The sequence below is a fragment of the Merops nubicus genome, unplaced genomic scaffold, assembly GCF_000691845.1.
Source record: "Merops nubicus isolate BGI_N331 unplaced genomic scaffold, ASM69184v1 scaffold37896, whole genome shotgun sequence".
Lineage (NCBI taxonomy): Eukaryota > Metazoa > Chordata > Aves > Coraciiformes > Meropidae > Merops > Merops nubicus.
Window position 1 is genome coordinate 26,627 of NW_008613973.1, and position 23,005 is coordinate 49,631.

General features: G+C 35.5%; 1 protein-coding gene across 1 annotated transcript in view; it reads right to left on the minus strand.

The window, feature by feature from the left end:
- CPEB3 (cytoplasmic polyadenylation element binding protein 3) overlaps positions 1–23,005 on the minus strand; it is a gene marked incomplete at its 3' end in the record, with an annotated part of 72,559 nt that overhangs the window by 23,951 nt on the left and 25,603 nt on the right. Inside the window, exons 4-6 of the mRNA XM_008942038.1 lie at positions 18,098–18,154; positions 4,539–4,562; positions 1–12 (exon numbers count right to left, since the gene is read on the minus strand). The exon at positions 1–12 is cut by the window's left edge and continues 186 nt beyond it. Of these exons, the coding sequence (XP_008940286.1) occupies positions 1–12; positions 4,539–4,562; positions 18,098–18,154 (93 nt within the window). The remainder of the gene's footprint in view (positions 13–4,538; positions 4,563–18,097; positions 18,155–23,005) is intronic.

A 23,005-nucleotide genomic window follows, 5' to 3' on the forward strand; every position in this document is an offset into this window, starting at 1 on the left:
GTGAAGACCGACCTGTAACAGATTTTGTAGTACCTACAGTTAATGCTATTTCCTGGATAATTAAGTATTTCAGTAAAAAACATTGTATTTTCCTTTTACTGTTTTGCTTTAACAGAATTTGATTAAAGGCCCAAGTGGTCCAGTTATCCAAATTATGGTAATTAATTAGCATTGCTTCTATTTTTTCCAAGGCTGTGTTATCCTGACAAGTCAATAAACCTAATTTAGCTTTAAAATAAACCCTTGCAAATGGTTAGCAAGGAATAACAACAAGTTATCTGATGAAATTGTGTGTCACAGCTGTAGAAAGAACCTTTGTAAGATTTCCATTTCAAACCAATTCTTAGAGATTTAAATCTTCAATAACAGGTCTTGAAGGAATGACCTTAAAAAGCAGATCCCTCAAGCCATTTCACTGCAGAGGAGGACAGTCTCCTTCATAGCGCTTTACGGGGCCCTAACCACAAGCAGAGCATCCCTCCTCCTCACGTGAGCCCAGGACCACGCTGAGTAGAGGGGCAAACAAGATAATCACAGAGAAGCTTTGTATTGGGGATATTAAACATGAAGGTGAAGCAAGAAGCTTAGCCAACAAGAAAAAATGTCTTCTGAATCTTATCAAATAAACTACAAAAAACTTGGACTGTAAGAAAAAAAGTTGTTGGCTAGGACAATCTACTAAGCTTGTTAGTTGGTGTTAAAACACCCTTGCAGTAATTAACAAAAAACAACATAAATGGCAGCTACTCAGTTTGCTAATGAAAAGTAAAGAATTTATCTGTAATCAGCTGATGCAATTAACTTGTTGGCATCACTACCAAAGTACACACATTATCTTAAGAATAGATTTATTAACTCAGAAGAGAAAGCAAAGAAATATTCAAAGTCTGTATGTAAGGAACCTTGGAGAACATGCCAACTTCAGAATTTAGTAATTCCCTATACCCAAACTGACTTCCAGCAAGACCTAAGGAAGAATTAATACCGTGCTGGTATTAACAGCACAGGGAAGTACAGGCAATAAAAACACTGGCAAGGACAAAAATCGAGACATGCAGAGGGACACGAGTCAGAAAAACGTGTACACTGAAAATATCAGTGGTAGTCTCCAGTAGTAAAGGACATTACAAAAAGAACCAATGCTATATATGGAAAACGAGCTAACAAACAAAAAACAGGAAAGATGTTCTGACAGTCAGAACATCAGCCTGTTTGTTTTTTTTTGGTTTTTTTTGTTTTTTTTTTAATGAGCAAAACACCAGCATTAGCAAAGTCTTGATTAGAAAGAATATATTGAATGCACAACATTGACAGAGATCACAGAGACAAAAATCCACTGAAGCAAAAATCTTTATGTGCTTCTAATCACCAACATTAAAACAGGGTAAATGCCACAAACAGAGAAGGATTTAGAGATGCAACTCCTCAAAGTCTAGTAAAACTGGTTGTCAGAAATGGTGGGTTTAGAGCATAAACCAGGAAAGACTATTGATGAATATTCCATTAATGGACGGATAGGTCATGCACATATACAAACGTATGCATTTCAGCATAAAAGAGAGCACATGCATGAGAGAAATTGTAATGAGGAAGGTTAAAGTCCTGAAACAATATCAAATCAGAAAATCCATTGAAAAGTAAGAAATTTGAAAATATCCATAAGAGACTGGCATTTCTAAGAAGCTAAAATAACCTTTTAATCCCCACCTCCCTCAGCCTGCCTTCTTATAAAATATAAAAGAAACAACAAACGAGTCATTAGTTGAAGATGACATATCAAATTAATAAATAATAGAACAAGGTGTTCCACTAATCTACAGGTTTACAGAGGAGGCTGAGTAAGTGCTGAGTTCTGAAGGAAATAAAAACGCACAGCATCTTAAAAAGACTGACATACCACTTCTACCACAAGCGTGACAGCCTCCAAGCACTGTTCTCATCTTTAGTAAACGCAAAAGATTATCTTAAACTTTACAGATAAGTCAAACAGAGTTAAATGCATGAAGCATACGTTGAACATCACAGAAAGCATACAGACAAGGGAGTGGGGATGATGGTTCACTGTCTCTTCCAGTAAGGGGAAACTCGGGCGTACTGAACGCCGTCAGCACACGGCAAGGCTCAAAGCAAGGCAGACTGTGCAACATCTTGCCACAGGCTCTCTTAGGATGCTGAGAAGTTTATTTATGTTCAGAAAAGGGAATGGGCAAGAAGAGGAGAAAAATCCGTTCTGAAGAAATAAATATTGAAACAGCACCTCAAGAAACCCCCAGAGACAAATCTCTGGGAGAGTATTCTGGGAAAGCATCACTAAATGCCCTATTTTTATACTCTTGTGCCTCTCTCCTGGCATCTCAGAGTTGCCAGTGTAGCAGAATAGATTTTGGGCTGATTTCCCATAGCTGTGCTTACACCTGTATCTGAAAATCTGTTATAAAAGTTAAAAAAAAAAGGTACCAAAAAGAACACAACAGCTCTAAGTACGATACCTACAAAGAAGCATTCATGTTTTTACTCAAAGAAAAGTAGATCAGGTAGAGAGCTGATAGGTGATGGTAAGCCCCAAGAGATTTCAGACAAAACCTCTTTGCACTCAAGATGCTTATAGTGACAGAATCAAACACTAGTTAAAATATCCAAGTATATCAAACATGAAATGAGCCTCTGCACAGATTCACCTCTAGATAATCTGCATATTACCACAATGCAAATGGTAAAAACAATAATAGAGAGGAATACATGAGAACATTTGACAAAACATTTTTTAAACAGACTATTGTAGAATTTGGTGTTTCTTAAGGTTAAGAAAGCTCAAACCAACATTATAAAAATCAAGATAATGAAAAAGCACAAATATCACAGACTTCAGTACTGTATGAATAAGGCAAGTCACAAAATCCTTAACATTAATAACAAGACACACACAAATCTACCTGTTCCTATAGAAAAGCCTGAATTTCACTTAGGAAATGACTATTGAGTGAAACTTTTTTTTTTTTACTCTACCAAAAAGCAATCCTAGAAGTCCAGCACATTCAGAACCTATTTGTTCTGTTTTGTCATCACTACAATTTATATAAAACAGTCTACATTGTATTCATCACAATTACTGCCACTTTACTATATTTTGTATTGGTATTCACAATGTTCTACAAGTAAACATGAGCTGCAAGAAGTTAATAGTATCCAACTGATTCTGATCTCTTTTCCTGCTTTGGTGCCATTTGATCAGCCTGGAAACACTGTCCACAATCTTAAAGTGAAATTGAAGTGTTCACATGCCACACAGAGTATACAGTATTATATACTCTGCATACTTTCCAATTTGTTTCAGTACCATAACAGCACTGGAAAAAAATATATGTATTAGGATGCTTTCAATATGTGTTAACAATAGCCTGTTATCTGAACACCGTGGAAAAATAGGAAGCTAAACTTGTAGAGAAAACTTAAATCTTTTATTTTTGTTTTAGCTGTCAAATAAACACCAGTCAGCTTTGAACAAAATCAGCCCAAATGTTATAAACTGATAGTACAGCCTGCAGAGCCCACTGCTTCAGTGCATACATACGTGCAAACTGCAAGTTACTTATACACTATTAGCTTGCTCATATGGCTAGGTTTGTCTTCAAGCTTCTTCACAAACACAGTGGCAAATTCTGCATTTTGAAAAGGAAGCAATGTCACATGCACAGCTGTCAGAAGGCACATGAAAAGGCAGAATGAAGTTTAATACCGAAGTACCCCAAAGCAGATGGCACTGCCCATCTCTGATTGTTAAAACCTGCAATCATCACTGTTATTTTCTCAGTAAAAAACAGTCTGTGTAAACTAAAGCACAGCACATAAATGTAAGGTATGTTGTAGCTCTCTTGGTACTCTGCAAGCTTGCTATTGTCCACGTTCATTAATCTCTCAGAATAAACATATGCAGCATGGTACATATGTAAAATGTTTACAATCTCCTTTTATTTTAAGGGTTGCCTATGAAGAAATAAAGTTAAAATGTGCTCAAATGCTGTATCTTTATTATTATTGTCAGTATTCACTGTTGAGGACTGTTATTAGTATTAGTATCCACAATGTTCTACCTAAGGCAATCCAATGTAATACCCATGTAATATTAAATGAAAAGTGTTTCATCTAAGAAAAGGAGTATTTTTTTTATATGTTCAATGCACTAGTTCAACATTGCACTGCTACAGAAAAAAAAAAAAATCACAATAAAAACAAAACCTGAAAACAATCTTTTCGGAACACTACGCATTTAAAGTAATAAATGTGTCTTGAAAGAATCTTTATGTTCAGTCACCCTCCACTTCACTAGTAATAGCAACACACTTGAAGTTATCAGCTCAAGATCATCATTGCTTTAATCTGCTATTAAAAGGAAGACGTTTTGCAAACGAAGAATGAGACTGATTTATATGAAGCAATTGATCAATCAATGTTAAAATCGGTAACATCTTATTATAAGAGAATTAAATATTTATTTCTCCCACTATTCAGCAAACAAAACATTTAGTAAATACTTTTACCTCTTCTCCGCCCATAGCTCCTGGCTGCATGTAAACACAGAAGAAAATTGTCGGTACAGCTGTCATTAGATTTAGCTCCAAAAGCAATGAAAACGTAGCTTCTACCTCTCCTCTTTTTCCCCTCCCACCATAAAGAAGGAAAAGACATTCAAAAAGTGCAAAATGAAATTCAAACAACTCAAGACAAGAGAAAAAAAGTTTGAAGATGACACAGCCAGGGGGAAAAAGAAAAAAAGAAGAGAGAAAACAGGAACATACCTGCTGTGCAAGTTTTCTACATAGCAAAGGTATTAAAAAAAAAAAAAATCAGGCATATCAGACTTAACAGTACTATAAAATAACAATTTAGGGTTATGGTTTTAAGAGGCAGTAAACATGATCAACAGTAATCCTAATGAAAAGACTTCATTCTGCATTTTATAAATTAGTTGTGGAGAACATATTTTTAAATTATGTTTCAATTTAAGTAATTATCTGTAAATACTAAAATCCTACTAAAAGAATATGAACTCAATAGTCAGTATGTTTGGAGTACAGACATTTTGTCAATCTGTTTTTATAGCTACCAGAATTCATACAGCATTTCAATGAGACATGCACCAATGGCAGAGTCCACAGTGTTGTACAAGTGCAGAAGCATATTTCATTATATAATGGGAAATGCAAAAAGCAGCATTTTTTGATCTGAAATGTTAGAATATCAGAAAGCAATCTGGAAAACAGTGTCTTCCATACAGGGATTTCAGTCTGTCATAAAAGATACCTGTGGTCTTCCAACATAATCAAATGTGGAAGGCCAGGGATGAGGCAGTTTTTTCAACAGAAAGCAAGCTTCAGCAGTGGGTAATAGAGCCTTGTTTTGCTTTCCTCTCTTCACGTCGATACTATTTGTGTTCCTGCTCCTTCCCAACCCCACCGCTTATTTCCAAAACTAACACAATACCTTCTGCTCCTGTCTGGGTTTTAGGTGTGATTCCTTTATCCCTCTCTACAGTCCCCCACTTCATCTAGTCCCCATTCTGTCCTTCTATATCGCAAGTGTCCTCTACATAAAACCTGCCATTCTTCCCATTCTTCTGTTTCCATCTTTTAATGTATGTCCTGCTGTATCCCACCATACCCATCATCTTTCCCTCCCTATTTTTCTTTGGCCAGCCATTTCATACATGACAGATCAGCTGTGGCTCATTGGGAACGAGACATCTGCTGACTGGTCCCCAGGCTGTCACCCAGGGGCTACTCATAGCTAGGCTGAATCTCCTTCAGCACAGGCACTAGTAACCCCTCTTCTACCAAAGCAGCTTCTTCTGCAAGCCATGAAGAAACTGTCTTGAACACCATTCGCTTATGTCTTTTTCTCCTGCCATCAGTGAGGCCACAAAAGAGCAACTACATGAATGTTTCATTAGGAGGATTAAAAAAATGTCTAAGGGGTTTCAATAAAGAGCTGTTTCACAATTTATCTTTAACATAAAGACAGTAGAAGCTGTTTGCACAGAGAACTACCAGCCACAGGGAAGTAGTAGTTAAGCCCTGAAACAGACCGCTCCCAGCACAGCGGGTGACAGGGAGAAGTCATACTAGAGGTGGCTTTGCAGCAAGAATAAAATTAATCCTCCTCCTTTCTAGTTACTGCTAAAGCCATATGTCATTGCTTATTATGTAAAGAATCAGTCAGACCTCATGTAGCAAGTGCTTGTCCTGATGAATGCCCATATACCAAAAAATAAGTATTTACCAAGACATAGCTATCTTTAAGAGTAATTTATTTCAAAGAGGTTTCTAAACCAGAATGCTAAAGAAGCATTACTTTAGTATGAGATTGAAAAAGACTTCTGTATTTCTTTTTAATAAAATAAAGCTTTATATGCTCAATGTAAACATTTAGTCTCTGAACAAGATAACAGTATATCATGGCAGAAATATACCATAGAGTTATGTCAATTTTAGAATAACCTATTGCCATTCATGTAATATAACACTTGTATGTTATACTGCAGTGTGTAATATTATTTTTGTCTTATGTATGCACTCACACACAATCTTCATGTCCATTAAAAACATTTTACTGAAGGTATATTTACAATGGCCTATAAATTCTAGGTGGAAAATAATGCAATCCACTTAAAGAGGAAGACAGTGAGCCTAGTCAGCTTTTGCTGAAGGTAAAGTTTCACCATCATTATGTTTTATAGATATACACACACAATTTGAAAATTAATTCAGTTTTATCCAGTGTTTACATTAAAATGTTACTTCTTCCAACAAGCTGACAGTTATTCAGCATGGCAACTTCAATATGTCAACACACACTTTCTGTTGTTTACACAGGATGCAAAATAAGCGTGTGTTGAGAAAAGTTAATTAGAAATTCCCATCTTGCTCCTAAGTCAAAGTTCAGAGCACAACAGATTTAATAGAAGGAATGGTTCATCAGGGACATTTCATAATGCCTCCAGTTTGAGTAAATATTTTAGGAAATAATTCAGAAATTATTCTTGAACAAAGACATTTGGGAACCAATAGGAATATTATTGTGCTACTGCAAACGATGAAATTAGCAGTGTTATCTATCTGAATTTACTTTCTCTCTTGAGCAATTCCAACATAAGAGAAAAGAAGAGTCTGGGAGCTTCCAAAATTGCACCTACCACCCACAAGGCCACTCTCATACTGGTTTTGGTGCCAAATGAACATCATTTTGCACAGAAAACAATCTCCTGAAAAAGTTTCAAAATTCAACAGAAAAGTGATTCTTTCCTAGGTACCTCTGAGAACATGACAGCCCTAATGCAAACAGCTGCTTTGAGAAGCGATGAACACATCTTCCCACATAAAACGTGAAATGGTTGCGAGCAGGCGCTGAGCAGTTGTGCAACTCCCACAAGGATTACCGGGTGTTAGTGTTTCTCCATCCCTTTGCAACTTCCTTTAACTGACAGGTGAAAAGTTACATAACCACTATATCCCAAATTGCATGTACTCAAACACAAAGGAACAATACATTCTTTTACACCTCCTGATAATTCTCCCAAAACTATTAACTCACCTCATCCCAGAGGCCGAGTCCATTTTTACAAACACGAAACCGTGCTGAAGAACAGAATTCTAAGCTTTTAACAAGGAAGGAAAACAAAATCCCAAACCCCATATCTTGCAATGCAGTTAGGCAAGTTTAATGTGAATATGATTGGAATTCCCAGAAGCCTGCAGCTAAGATTATTCATTGTTGCAATAAATCAAAAGACACTCAACTGAAACGCTCAAATTTTAACTGCACCTCAAAGAAAGCTGTATGAAACTGATAAAGAACTTTTAAAGTTTGCATTTTGCAAACATTTATCTGGCAAGGAGAGAAGGGGTCTAGCTGGCAGCATAAGAATACACTCATGAAATTTTATGAAGAGCCATAAAACTTGAGAAAAACTGGTTTATGAGATGAACATAGCTACATGACACACAGAAGTGCACAACTGGACAAGACAGTCCTCCAGGAGTCGGAAGGAAGGTGTGACCCAACAACCTTTGCCTACAGTCCTAGAAAGGCAGAGGACCAGGACACCAACAGTGTGATAACGCTGACAAAAGAAAACAAAGTTACGTGGACAAGGGAATTTACTCTGCTCTTCAAAGTTACTTGTTTTTAATATACATACCAAAAACCGAGAAGACAATCAAGCTAACAAAACATTGCTTACTGTATGCCAATCAACAAACTACCTTCATTCTTCAGTTAAAAGCTTAAGCTGTGGATAAGTTTTGGTTTGCCCTCTTGTTTGTGTTGGAAGGTTCCAACACAGAAAGGAACATTGTGTAATTTGTGTGACAAAAGCAAACCATGTAAATAAATACCAGAATTGCACAAATGATTTCTGAGAATTATTATTAGTAAAGCAGGTGTTCTGCAATTTGTTTGAAAGAGATGAAACCTAGTGGCAACCTACCGAAAATAAAGCACTTTGACTAAAACATTTTCTTACAAGCTGAGGGTATGTTAAAACATAGATATGAACCCTACAAGCTCAGCTAGAATGCCTCTGAGAGCTCCTACGCACTGACCTGCCGGGTAAGACCAATGAACCATGCAGAAAAGGACTATCCTCAATAGCAACATTAGAAAGAGCACGTGAGACTGGCCAATATCAGTGATACCTTTCTCTTCCATTATAATAGCCTTCAGCCTTATTTCATGGAACATGTTAGGAAGCACACCTCCTTCTAATACCTGCCTAAGGGCCTTTTGTTAATTTTTCTAATGCCTTTTTGAACCTGCTGATACTATGTTTCCACAAATTCCTGTGGCACCAAGTTCCACAAGGAAACTACAGAATCATTCCCTTTTCTGGATTTTAAATGGATCTACCACAAGTTTCACCAATTACCCTGTTAGTTCTAGCTCTATGGCACATAGTGCACCACAGTTTTGCATTCCCTTGTGATTTTAATGTGGCCCCATCACATTCACCTTCAGCCTTCCCTTCACCAGACTGAAGCATTTCAGCTGCTTTGGTCTCTTGGTAACTCACTACCACCATAGTAGAGACCAACCATAACAAAGAACAATTATAAGAGAAAATTGTATTCTAGTAGTTAGTTATTCTATTAACATAAAATAAGGAAAAAGCCTAGCTAACTTAAATAAAACAAATTTCCAATGGAGATAATTGAAATAGAGCAGTGAAACTGATGTTCATTATCAACCTCATTAACTTTACCCAAGGCTGCAAAGGCAAAATGTTTAAAAAACCTCACAGTCACTGGTCTAATTTATTCCTATGGAATATGACTAGTCCACAGGAAGGCCATAAGAACACACTTTCACAATAAACTGTGCATGCTTTAGGCCTTGTACTGATTTACTACCCTGGTCTCAAATCACACCTGTAACTGGGCTGGCTATAGTCAACTACAGCCTTGCAGCATGCACTGTTCACAATACACTCCAGTTATAAGATAACAAAAATAAAAATCAGTATTATAACAGAATAAAAATTGGAAGCACTTTGGAAAAATAGGTATCAGTGATGACTACACAAAAACCCAGCCTAGAAATGTGTATCACTTTACACAATTCAATGAAATGCTGAGACAATACATCAGTAAAAGGCGGCATAATAACTTCTAGGTCAATTTCCCTGTGAACCAAGCCTCTGAAGTTAAGAAACACTTGCAAAAACAAAAACCACCTTACTTCACCTCCTGGAGACAACAGATGTGAGTCATGTGAAACAATAAGTATCCACTTTAACAGCTTAATCTCTAGTAAAGGGGTCAAGTTTTATGGATCAAAAACTATGGGGATAAGTTCCCCTGGGAAGACAGCTAGCTATACACGGGAGAAAGTCCAAAGAACAATTAACAAGCTTGACTGAAACAATCATCTTTTCTAAAGCATTTTTCTTTACTGAAGCAAATCAACCACATGCTGATATTTATTCAACATGTTACTACTGTTACCATTAAGAAATTGTTTTGTATAGAAACTTGAGTATCACTCACCTACATCAAGCAGATTAAAAGCTTTCAGCAGCTTCGTTATGGCTTAATTAACTTGTGAGAGAGAACTTTCTGGAGAATCTTTTCAAATGCATCAAACCTTATTAAAAATCCAATAACTTAAGTCGATAGACAAGTGAGGTACTTTCAATACGTTCACATAGGAGACACCATTGCCAGATTAATTTGTCTTGTCTTTGAAATCAGATTCTAACACTAACATAAAACTGATGAGCTATGGGAGATCCTCTTCACAGATTTCAGCATTGGTATGGATAGGATTAATTTGTGCTAGAGCCTGAAGAGTGCATGGAACTCCTTACTGGAAGAACTCTATCAAATTAAGAAACTGTAGCACATTTATTGTAATGTTATTAAATTATGTTGGACCATGAAAATAATCTCTAGTGGTTATGCGCACCCCTTTATTTTTTCTTTATTCTAGAGGAAGAAGAATGTCAAAGCCATGCGATCTTGGATGCCAAATACAACAGCGACTTACAAATTACTGACATCTGATCTCAGCAAGACTTCTTTTCCTATTTCTTTTTCCTCGTTGCTTTACTGTAATATAAGATATGATCCGCATATTGTGTATGGATCAAATAGCATTTCAAGGAAATAACGTATTATGGATTCACAAATTTATTAACTCAAAAGAACTAGGTCTATGCTCTTCCCATATCACAGATAAAAGTGAATTGGATCAGGTAATTTTAAATACAGAAATAAGTGGTGCTATTTATTTATATTATGACATTTTACAGAAGAGTTACTAGAAAGTATTTTGAGATTTCTAAAAACATTCTTTCTTCACTGGTAAGTACTTATCTTAAAGACAACTAAATTTACTTAAAATAGCATAATCTCTGTGAAAAAAAGTAAGTCAACATTTCCAGATTGAAAATTTTTGAGCTAGAAGGGCTAAAAAAAGCTTATTTAACAAGATTGGGAACCTTCTTGATTATAAGGTAGGAGAATCTTGTTCGTAACTTGGAAAACACATTTGTAGGCAGCAGTTGAGAACAATACTTGCTTCAGGACACTGAGTTGTCCAAGAATTTTCTAAGGTCAGAAAGAAAAACTACGTTAAGCTTTGTCTTTTGAATAGTAAGTCTCTGAAGTTCCTAGAAATCTGGAAGTTTATAAGTTAATTACAATGCCAGTGAAAATTAATTAATGAACTGAGAGAATGTGACAGAATCAAGTATAATTATCTTTGCTATAACTGTATCTGCAGCACACTTTGAACTCAAAAATGTCATTTTGTTAAAGTAAAAAAAAAAGCAAATGAACAGAATAATCTAGGAACTCCATGCCATTAAAATATACAGACTGAGATCAGGTATTTGTGAACATACACCAAGAAACACAGATGTGAGAAGTGCATACAACAGTCAGAATTTCTGCCAACTGATTGGAAGACTTCCTTTGGTTCATAATAAAATTCTGAAATGAGACATGAATATTGTATCTTTTTAGACTTCTTTTAAACTTCAGGCCACATATCCAAAGTTCCTAGTTCAAAGCTAAGCAAGGAATGTTTTATTTTAAAAATGAAGGCATATGAAAGGCAGAAGCTAAAGTCGAAGCAGTTTAAGTAACTTCATTTGTAGCCATGAACATAAACAATTATACTCACATAAATGTGGTTTAGAATAAATTCAACATATTTATAACTAAAGTAGGAATTGAGGTGGACAAGAAGTTTGCACACAAATACGAGGTCAATGCTTGAATTAGCATGAATTTGCTGCATATAAAATACTAATTCTTGAATAACAATTTCTGCATTTTCTCTAGATAAGAAGCAGGCTGATAAATAACATGACATAATAAAACTCAGTAAGTAATGCTATAGATAAACATGGGGAAAATAGTAAGAATGACATTTGGGAGGATAAGAATCAAACTTGGTTCACTATATTAACTTCTGGGTTCCTCGCCATAGCATGTTTGTACTGAGCTTTGCATGCACAGAAATCCATTTGCTTCCCAAGAAAGTTTTCTATATATTAACCTGTTACTTGCAGAACACTCACCCCATGTTTGCAGGGATAGCATTTGCAATTATTTTTACTTCAGTGTGCTTCAGCATTTGAGATTTGAGGGGTTACTTTTCATGACAAGCAGTGCAACAGAACAGCTTAAGAAACTCATGCTCTTTCTTGCCCTTTTTCTATGGCTAGAAAAGCTGTTCACAAACGAGAAGACTTATATCCTTCATTTTTTTCAAAGAAGACTTTGAAAGAAAACATGTAATCCAAATAATTTGGCTTTGGGGATTGGGATGAATTATTGCTCATCTGCAAGTGGTTCAAAAGGGTGTCCTCAGTTTCTACTGATAGGCTGGATGTGTAGATAGGCCCTGCGAAAATTTGGTGATATTAGCACTCAACAGTCCCTTCTGGTTCACTTTTTTCCAATGCTAGCAATGCAGGAGTTACAACAATCTCCATGATAACATACATACAGACACAACTGAATCCCATAATCAGAAAAACACCATCTACATGCAAGCCGTATGCAGTTAAGGCCCATACATTGGACTGCAAACACTTGATCAAACATGTAAACAGCATTTCATACTCAAAACTATTATTTAAACAGCTTAGGTCTTCCTTCCTTAGCATACTGAGCAGCCAAGCATCTGTGCAGGAGGGAAGGCTTATCTATTTTCTTTAGTTTAAAAACAGATTAATGATAAAACTCACATTTATAACAGCCTGGCTGAGAGGAACTTTTTTCATATTGCTTCCAATCTACCAAACCTAATTCTGGACTGCTATCTTATCTCTTCTAGCATCATATATAATGCTTGTGAAATAGCCTGACAAATCTTGTGCTTAAAATTCTGCAGAAACAGATGGCACTCACCCACAATAGAGAGGATCACATAGATGAAAGGAAAGCACATTGGTGAGGTTATGAGGCAAGAAAAGCAGTAGGGGGAAAAAAAAAACCAGCCAAACAAATAAGAAGGGAGTAAAGAGCTACAAAGTTGGATTAAAAGGAAGACAATTTAAGAAATCTTTCTCTGCTGGAAAAAGACTAGCAGTCACTGATAAGAGATACTGCCTTCCGTAACAGCCAAATCAGGGCTCAGAAAGTGAAAATGCTAATATTAAAAAAAAACAAAACAAAACTAAACTAAACTAAACAACAATGGGAATAAAGAAGAAATGCATGCTTTATTGCTTTTTCCCCCCCTCGCCTTTTTTTTTTTTAAAATTAAAAACATATAGAAGGCACTTAGAGATATCAGCTAGCTCACCTCACAGCCCCCAAGGCAGCGCCAACACTAACTGTTTGTACAGCTGATTCTGAAAAACTGAACAAGGTTATGTGTAAACTGAGTCTGCACACTGGGACTCTTACAAACCCTGCTGCCTTTGCTATGTCACACTTCACATCATTCATTTTTTTCTGTCCAGTTAAATAAACTCTGAACTCTTCACAATTAAATTAGGTCTAGTTTTGAAAACCTTATTAACTCTCAGTGTCTTTTATTCCCTTCTTTATATATTAATAAGCTAGTAACATATTAGCAACCTGATTTGGTAATTGCACTGAAGAGCTCAGCAGATTCCTATAGGCAGCTACCAAACTATTATAAGAGACTGATCCCTCCCAAAATTTAGCCGTCTGTCTTCCCAGAATATTATCACTACAAAACCCAAGCTTCTATTAGCTATTAAGCTGCCAACCCAAGATTTTTCCAGACAAAAATTCAATAAGCCTTTTATCTGGAGCAGTTAATTTCAAGGTATACCAATAGCAAAAGATTTAAATATAAAATGCTATTTCTCCAACTTCATTATACCTAAACACTATGTGTCTTTGAGAATAATACATCAGGATACAGGAAGAGTCAAGTGCAATAACTCTTAAGGCAACAAGGCAATATTAAAACCAACAGAAGCATGAAAAAAATTATTATTCTGCTGTTACATTTTCTGTCATCACATGATGACTTCCCCATATAATTATTACCTGTATTAATGAAATAAAACCAAAATCTCTACATAAACATCTAAAAAGGTGGAAAAAGGTGCCTTGATGTATTCTTCAAATTATTTTACTCAAAACAAGCAAAACTAAACAATGCTAATGAGAAGAAGACAGTCAGATGGAACACTAATAGTACCAGACCTCACAGATGACACATTTTCATACGAGACAGAAGCAGATGGAATGTTTGAAGCCAAACAGCACAGCAAAGTCACTCTACAGAGGAGCTTTAAGAAAAACAAAATTCCAGCATTTCACAAAGGGTTTTTTCTCATTTGCTGGTTTAACTACCTTTCATCTGAACTTATGTTACAGAAATTCATTTGGGATCTCGGCAATACAGTTCAGTGCTTCTCTAGAAAGATCACACACCTCTGTTTATTCCCAGTCTCCCTTTTTCACCTGCTATAATTCTCTTCCACTACAGTTCATTGTTGGCTTTATGGACTTGACAAGGACTGCTACAGATAGCTCACTTACTAGCACATAGGTGGTGGTGTCTTCATGCTCATCATTAATTCCTATCTATAGAGTTAATTAAAAAGGAGCACATTAATTCAAAAGAACATCCAGTGTCTCCCTAACCAAAGCAACAGCTGCAGAAACATATGACTGCAAATGGGAGTCAATACTAACAAGAGAAGGTGATGGAGGACATCTTTGAGTTAATTTTGGCAAAGCAAATCAATTTCTTTTCAGGTTTTGCTTAGTATTGTAAGCATAGCCCAATTCTAGAGAACTTCTCTCTAAGTGCCTCTACAATATACACATGCAACTATTTGTGTATGTACACAAGCATAATACCATTAATGACAAGAAGATATTAGTAATCATTATGTATTTAAAAGTAGCCTCTCCTATCTCACTGATTTAATTATTCCAGAACTCAATGCTTTGAGATGATGAGGATTCACAGCTTTGCACAATAATGAAGGAAAATGGTGGTAGTATGCTCCGCACGGAGTCCTGCCAACTAAGCAGGTAACACCTTCCCCTCAAACCAAACATCCCCTTCAACATTTACAGAGAGTAGCTCAAGACAGGAAAAACACTAGTTTCAAAAGGCTGTAATCAGTAAATAAGAATGCAAGCTGAAGTTCCATTGAAAGTGTTGCCATAAAGGATGAGAAGGAGCGAGGAGGATGAACGCTTCTCAGAAAACCTCCCCTCTCCCTGTAACACCTCAAGTGAAGTTCTGTATTGCTGTTGGCATAAGCCTGTGTTGCCTTTCAGCTGCAAAAGCTTGCGTACACTGTTAGTGGGAAATTGAGCTTTGAGTAATAAATCCTTAAAGACTATGCTTTTGCAGGAAAAGAAAAAAATGCTTACATAGCAACAGCTATAAATAGCATGCGAAGGCTGAATTTGCAGATTCAGCAGTGTTTGGTTTCACAGAAATTATATATAGATATTACAAGTATTATGATTTAAAGAAGTTCTCCAAATTGTTCAAAAAAATTACTGGGATGAAATATCTTTTGAGAACTTTTTTTTTTTTTTTTTTTTTTTTAAACCCAAACCACAACCATTCCAGCACAGGAAAGAATATTTCTTCTGGGACTAACTTTCCCTAGTCTATTGTCCCATGAGAAAGGTAATGGACCACATGGGAATTACACAGTTCTAAATTTCTCAACTTCAGCTGCATACAAAAGAGGATTTAAGACACAGAAAATAATTTTTAAGCTTATGTACATCAATGTTGCTTTTATTTCCAACTCTTCAAAGATTTAAGAGCAAAACCCAACAGGTTTCACACTACAATAATTCTAGCTTCTAGGCTCTTTGTAATGGCCAAAAATGGTGTGACATCACCGAGTAAAGAATGGGAGGGAGAAGCAATGCAGGACAGGGAAAATGTATGGGAACTTATCCAGACTTTAGATTCACACTGAATTTCACTCAAAAGAACAATCAGCAGTATTTTGCATAACTTGCATATTTATGATTCTGAGTTTATGCAAGTCTGTAAAGACTTAATATTTCAACAAACCCAAGACAGTTTAAATACTGAAAACATATAAGATTTTGTTTAGGTCCCTCAGTTGGCCATACTTAATATTTTAGCCATACGACAGGACTATAGATGCAAATAATGATTTTCTTTTTTTAATAAACAATTAGATTATGTAGCTGCTGTAAAAAAATCAAAAGTAATTACAGGAAAAATTATTTTCTTAAATATTATTTCCATTAGAAAAGTAATTTTTTTTTTTTTTTTTTAAGTTTCTCTGGCAATGACAGAAATCAGAATAAAATGTATTTATCCACTTAGGATAAAAGTGAGTTGTCTCAAAATGAAACAACCCTGACTTGATACACTACAGTATTTAGTATAGCTTTTCATTCCTATCTTTTAAAACAATCTCTATAAAACTTTGTAGGAAATATTGCTATGTTCCATAGTAACTGTCAATTTATAAAAATAACTCTAAATTCAATCATAATCTCCCATCTTCACATTACTACTGCAATCATCTTATTGAGATGCCCACACAAGAACAACACACACATTCTGAGGCCAGAACTCACATCAATCAGCAGCTGACTGTCCTGTGTAGCAATTCCTTACACATACACACACCCACACGAACAGCTTCTGCTTTTAATAAAGTCTTTAATTAAATGGAGCATTTCTCCCTGTTAATTACTTTAATTCCCATAATTTCATGTGCCTATGAGAAAATGAGGCACATATGCTAACCATGACAACAGAAACTCTGCAAAATATCACATCATTAACAGTGTAAAACTAAAAAAAAAAAAGAGCACAAGCACAGTCTTACAGGATCCAAAAGCTGGTGTTTAAAGCTGAATGTTAAAACTCTCACATCTTGCCAATTACAGATTTTCAGCTCTTCATATTTATAAATTTTTAATTGTTTAGTACTTCACAAAAAAACTAATTTTCAACTATACACAGTATAAATTCTATAGGTAGTGCAAAGGCAAAAAAGTTTAGATAAGTTGGTAAATTAATCCTATCACCTCTAATACAAAATTGTAAGCCAAACCAGATGTTTAAAAATAGTGTTTCTTAGGATAAGATAGACGAAAATGATGCTTTGATTTGCACAGTTCTACATTACAGTGGTGGTGCCTAGCACCCCACTGCCCCACACACCCCCACCCGATACAAGGCTGTCTCTAGAGCTTCCAGACCCATTTTAGCAGTTTATTTCAATGTATTTCGTAGAATTGTTAAGGTTGGCATTGCCAAGTCCACCACTAAACCATGTCCTAAGTGTCACATCTACACGTCTTCTAATTCCTTCCAGGGATGGTGACTACCATTTCCCTGGGCAGCCTGTTCCAGTGCTTAGCAACCCTTTCAGGGAAATTTTTCCTAATACCCAATCTAAACCTCCTGTGGCACATCTTGAGGCCATTTCCTCTTGTCCTATTGCTTGTAAGCCAGGAGAAAAGACCAATACCCACCTTGCTACAACCTCATTTCATGTAGTTGTAGAGAGTAATAAGGTCTCCCTGAATGCTATGTTCATGATTGCATTTCTTATTATTTTTACTTTTCAACAAAAACAAAATTAATAATCTTTCAGAGAATTTCAGCCCCACACTTTTTCTTCACTATTTAGATGTCTAAAACATTCTCTCAAGTCCTGTCCACATAATGTTTTAGGGAAGCCAAGAAAGTAAACTCCATCAGTCAGTGTATGCAAAAGTTGTAACAACTTGTCCCAACAAGAAGAAATATGTCTAGAGAGATATCAGAAATCAAAGTTATAGATTTAGCATGCATACACATGCACAAACCAGGAAATAACAGAGACTGTTTTGCAATATTACCTATAGCAGGCATTACGAAGCTTCCATTGGAACACAAAGCTATTATAAAGCTAACAAAATATCACCAATTCTACAAATAAAATCAGAGATGATTGGTCTATGAAAATAATTTTGAGTGCACAAAAACTTCTGTGCAAATATTATTAGTACATATACTTATGTCTGACTGCACAGCAATGTACACAATAAATGTGATAAATAATATTCAACATGACAATATTAGTCACTAGATATTAACTACTTACTATTAAGAGCCATAATATTGTCTGTTCCTGGATGATGGAAGTTTATTCCCATGCGCCCTGCAATGTAAATAAAAGCTATTTTTAATGTTTTACTTCAAAAAATGAATTAAATTCATTATATTTAAAATTGCTAAAGGGGATGAGCAATCATGGTAGTCAACTCTTCCATCTACCGAAGACAACTTCCCAAGAATGCACATTTTGATACTATAGTACCTTGAATTATGTACTTAAAATACAGAAAAATCACAAAATAAACAATAAAATAATTATTTTTTAATATATCCCTTTTCTTTTACTAGATATTACATTTAGCTTTTCCAAATAAGGCCTCCATGTTCAGCTTTTCTGTAGTTATGTCATTTATAGAAGGCTTTAAATAACAAGTACATCATTAAAAAAACTCCACTTAACTGGTAGAAATAAATCAGTGTTCTCCATACTACCTGTGACACCAGGAGCTCTCAAGTTAACAGATCACTGGGAGACAGAATGCTTCCCCTTATTTTGTATCCTTCCCTAAGAATCTCCTATGGCTTACTGTTTGAGACATGATACTGGGTTGGAAGGAGTGTTGCTCTCATGGAATACATTCATATGTACTTTGAAAAATATTTATTCTTGACATATAATATGGGATCATCATATACAGATGGTTCACTATGAAATTCAAGTGAACTCTGCTGATGCCAGTTTACAGGAAGCTAGAGATTTTTTTCCCCTCTATTTCGTCAGGAGATACTTAAAAATTGAAAGGCTGGCTTAACAAGCTTGCTGATTACTTCAGGAACTGCAAGTGGGAACAAATTCACAGATTCTTACTTTGTTTCAAAGGAGACAGTCCACAGAAATCTACTTTTACCTTCAAAGTAAGGAATGAGCCACTCAACTACGCTTCAGATTAGTTTTAGATACTATTTAACTGGGCTGAAGTATTAAAAACCTACCCTGGAGAAACTTTGTAACAGGACGTTCTTAATAAAACCCCCTGAAACAAGTTGAATTGTTATTCAAAAGGATCTCAAATTGATATTACTCCTTGTGTGGAAAAATATATAAAAGGATCATTATAGCCACATAAAAATTTATTTCCATTAAGCAATGTAAGTAACTTAAATGACTTATAAGTGTTGTAATCAATCTCATATGCTCACCCTATCTCCAGACTTGTGGTTAAATTTGTGAGCTAGGGAAGGGGGCAGTTTATATTTCTTCACTGTGTTTGCACTCAAATATGGGAGCTGAAGACCCACTCACTATCCTGAAGAACCAAGATAATCCTTACATTCCTGTACTTCTGCAAAACCCAGTTTTAACAAAAGCTTTGACAAAGCAGACAAATCTATTCAAACATTTTTAGCTCCTATCAGTAAGTTAAAGCCTTCTATTTCCAGTCACAGAGACTGCTGTGCTGTAATTAATACTCTTTCTGAACAGATGCAATGTGAAGTTTCATTACACTTCTGAAACCAAGTCACAAGCAGTTTAACACAAGCACATACACTTTTTTCGTATTACAATTTTCTCATTCTTTCAGAAAAATGTGCTGTCACAGTAAGACTATGAAGCAAACAGCATCTCCAGAAAGAAGCAGGGGCAGAAGGAAGGTAAATAAAATTTCCACTTTTACTTTCCAATTATTTGAGCACAGCTTCTTAAAGAGATCTTCATTAACTACTTCTGCTTTCTTAATTACAGATGTAATTCTCCTATACCTATTTTCAAATTAAAATATTTTTGAAATCTTGCCAGGTTGACATTATTTCCCTTTTCCTTAACAGCATATTCATGAGCATGAGGTTACAGGTACTACTTGTAATGAGAAAAGGTGTACATAATCTAAACTTGTAAACTAACTCGTCATAGAAAAAAGGGAATTGCCAGGAAAAAAATGGAATAAAATTTGAATGCATAATGTTTGGATGGGCCCTTCTCTTTTCCTTTGCTGAAGCTGAAATTCTGCTGTTTGACCAGCTTCAGAAATAGAATCGTATCTGTGACAGATATCGTGATCTGTGGTTTGTTTTTTTTCCTCCCTCCAGGCTGTCACTGGACCAGGTGCTGCTTGTGTGACATTTTGTCACCTGCCCTTCGCCTGCTATTTTTAAACAGTTCTTGTCAGCTATCTTTTAAGAGGAGCAGAAAATACAGAGCAGCACAAGCCGAAAAACATGTTCTCAAACTGAGCTAAGCACCAGTGCGGAATAATTCTGTACATCTTCCGAGGTCTGTGAGTGCAGTTCTACAGAAACAAATTCATAGAATACTTGCAGAACACACCTGTATTAAAAGCATTCAAAACAGACTGGAGAGGCACCAGCCATAAGACAATTGGTTAACAGTAATTATATAGCCTTTCATAGTAACTGTAACATTTGAATGTCTTGCTGTTTGAAGCAAATTTTTCAACTTAAAAAAAAAAAAAAAAGGCCATATGTAGATTACAAAATTGCCTAATTATCTAAGGAACAAGAATAGAGCACAAAAAGGAAATTAATTTAAAGGTACAATGTAAAACTGAAATGCCCTTAAGAATATGTACTTTCAAGGACATATTTAGGTTAAACACGGAAATGAATCAGAAAACAATCACTTTTTAAAAAAGCACACGTATGCTATCTGGGCCTCCATGAAATCTTTATAAGCTTATATTTCTAATTACAGTTTTTAAATGAAAATTCTAGATAAAATTTCTACTTTTCAAGAATCTTAAGCACAACAAAGCAGAAAGACAGAGAACTTAAGAGCACCAAAGTTATATACTCCAGCAATTCACTGAAGTCATAAATAGGAACCCTTCCAGTAACAACATCCTCGGTACTTGTATTCAGTGTACATCTGCCATTTTCAGGTTGCCCGTCTTGGTTTCACAACTATCTACTGAGCATATTTTCAATTATGTGCATTTATAACCCACAGTTATATTACTGCAGTTAGTCTGTAATCACTCTTATTAAAATTCTTCATTTTAAATTCTTCATTGTTTAACAAAGTTAATCCAGTTGTATACTTCTTCCTCTGTAAACATTTTATAGTAAAACGGTGATTTAATGATTCTTGTATAGCCCCAGCTGCTCTTATGCATATCTTATGTTATTAAATTCCTTAAATTCTTTCTTGTAACATCATTTGGAGAGACTTTTCTGGTTGGACTGTCTTAAGTGCTCTACTTCATGTCCACTATCATGCTTGTCATGGCAGGAAGCCAGTTCCTTCTTAGAGTACACTCAAATATATGCCTCTTCTGTAATATATTTGAAACAAGATGTTAAAAGGAACTTAACTTCACCTCATTCTTTGTAGAAAAGAGTAATGACTTTAAAACAATTCTGAAATCTTCCCAATAACTTAAGGAAGCATATTCTTCCCACATATGAATCTCTTTATTTTTAAAAATTTAATAACCTGATTTTTTAAAACTCTGAGTAATATCAAGTTTTGTGAACAGTTTTGAGAAAGAATGTTGTTCCAGAAATTAAAAAAAAAAAAAAGTAAAAATTGGATATCAGGCACTATTTTACCATTATTGCAGTTTTTTGTCAGTGTCTAGTGCCAAACTTGCCTAGAGTGGTCCCCTTAATCTGAACTTTAAAATCCACTATTTTTAGCAGTTATTCAAGCTTATGAGCACAATATGTTCACAACTCAGTGATAAAGAGATCTTTGATTTTATCTTTGTATATTAGATTGCATATGAGGAAGAATTTCTTTACTGAAAGAGTGATGAGGTACTGGAACAGGCTGTGCAGGAAGGTGCAGGAGTCAACATCCCTGGAGGTGTTCAAAAAACATGTCTACATGGCACTTTGTGACATAGTTTACTGGTCATGGTAGTGTTGGGTTGATGGTTAGACTTGATCTTAGAGGTCTTTTCCAACCTTAATGATGCTACAATTCCAGATACTGGTATTATGACTATTGTACTAAGTATGAAACAAACACCAGAATTAACCAATTCCAGATCAACTCCTTTTCCTTTAAGAAACTTCTGAATTTATATCCTCTTTTCATTCATTGTCTCTTCCAAAATGCTCTGTGGTTTATCAAACTTGTGAAATCTTCATCAGCTTCTGGATACGAACACTAAGTGAAGAATTTTTAAGATTAGTTACCTACTCTCACCATTTTCACGTTACAATCAATGTTCCAAGAAACAATGTTCATTGGTTATATACCGAGTAAAACTTCTTGCACTGTTATACCTCATGGCTTTCACCAAGATTGACCACTTAAATCAATTTAGCAATTGGTATTTGGGATAAGAAAGTTGAAACACAGAAAAGCCGGTCTGCCTTTGACCTTGCTCTGAACTTACTGAGAATGAGAACTTCCTCTCACATAGTTCTTAAGATCATTGTTGATATCAATTACAAGTTATGACTAGAGACTCCAGTGGCAAGGTCAAATGAAACTGGCAACAGGACTAGGTCTGCTATACTTCCTTAGCAATAATGCCTCCTTTATCATTCTTATCACTTCTATCAAAGTTGATGCCAATGAAAGGCATTACAAAACAACAAAGTTATTTGGATGGAGAGATAGCAAGTAGGGAAGAGCACAGTTCAGGCACAGAAAAGTGCAAAAATTCAAAGCAAGACCGGTATTCCCTCAAACATCTGAAACAAGAAGAATATTTTGGACTATATTTATTCTGGGTTCTAGGTTACAGTACAAGCAAACACTCCCAGACATCCATACCCCAGCTCACCCATGAGTCTTTGCTCTATGACTCACAAATTGTCAAAAAGTGTGAAGCAAGTGTGTAAATATGTAAGAATCATAACCATTTTTACCAGAGGAGACCTCAGATCATTCTCTCTTCTCTTCCTCAAAAACACAGACACCTTAAACTAATAAACTGATGCTACAATAACTCAACATACATGCCCAAAACAATTCCAAAAGAAT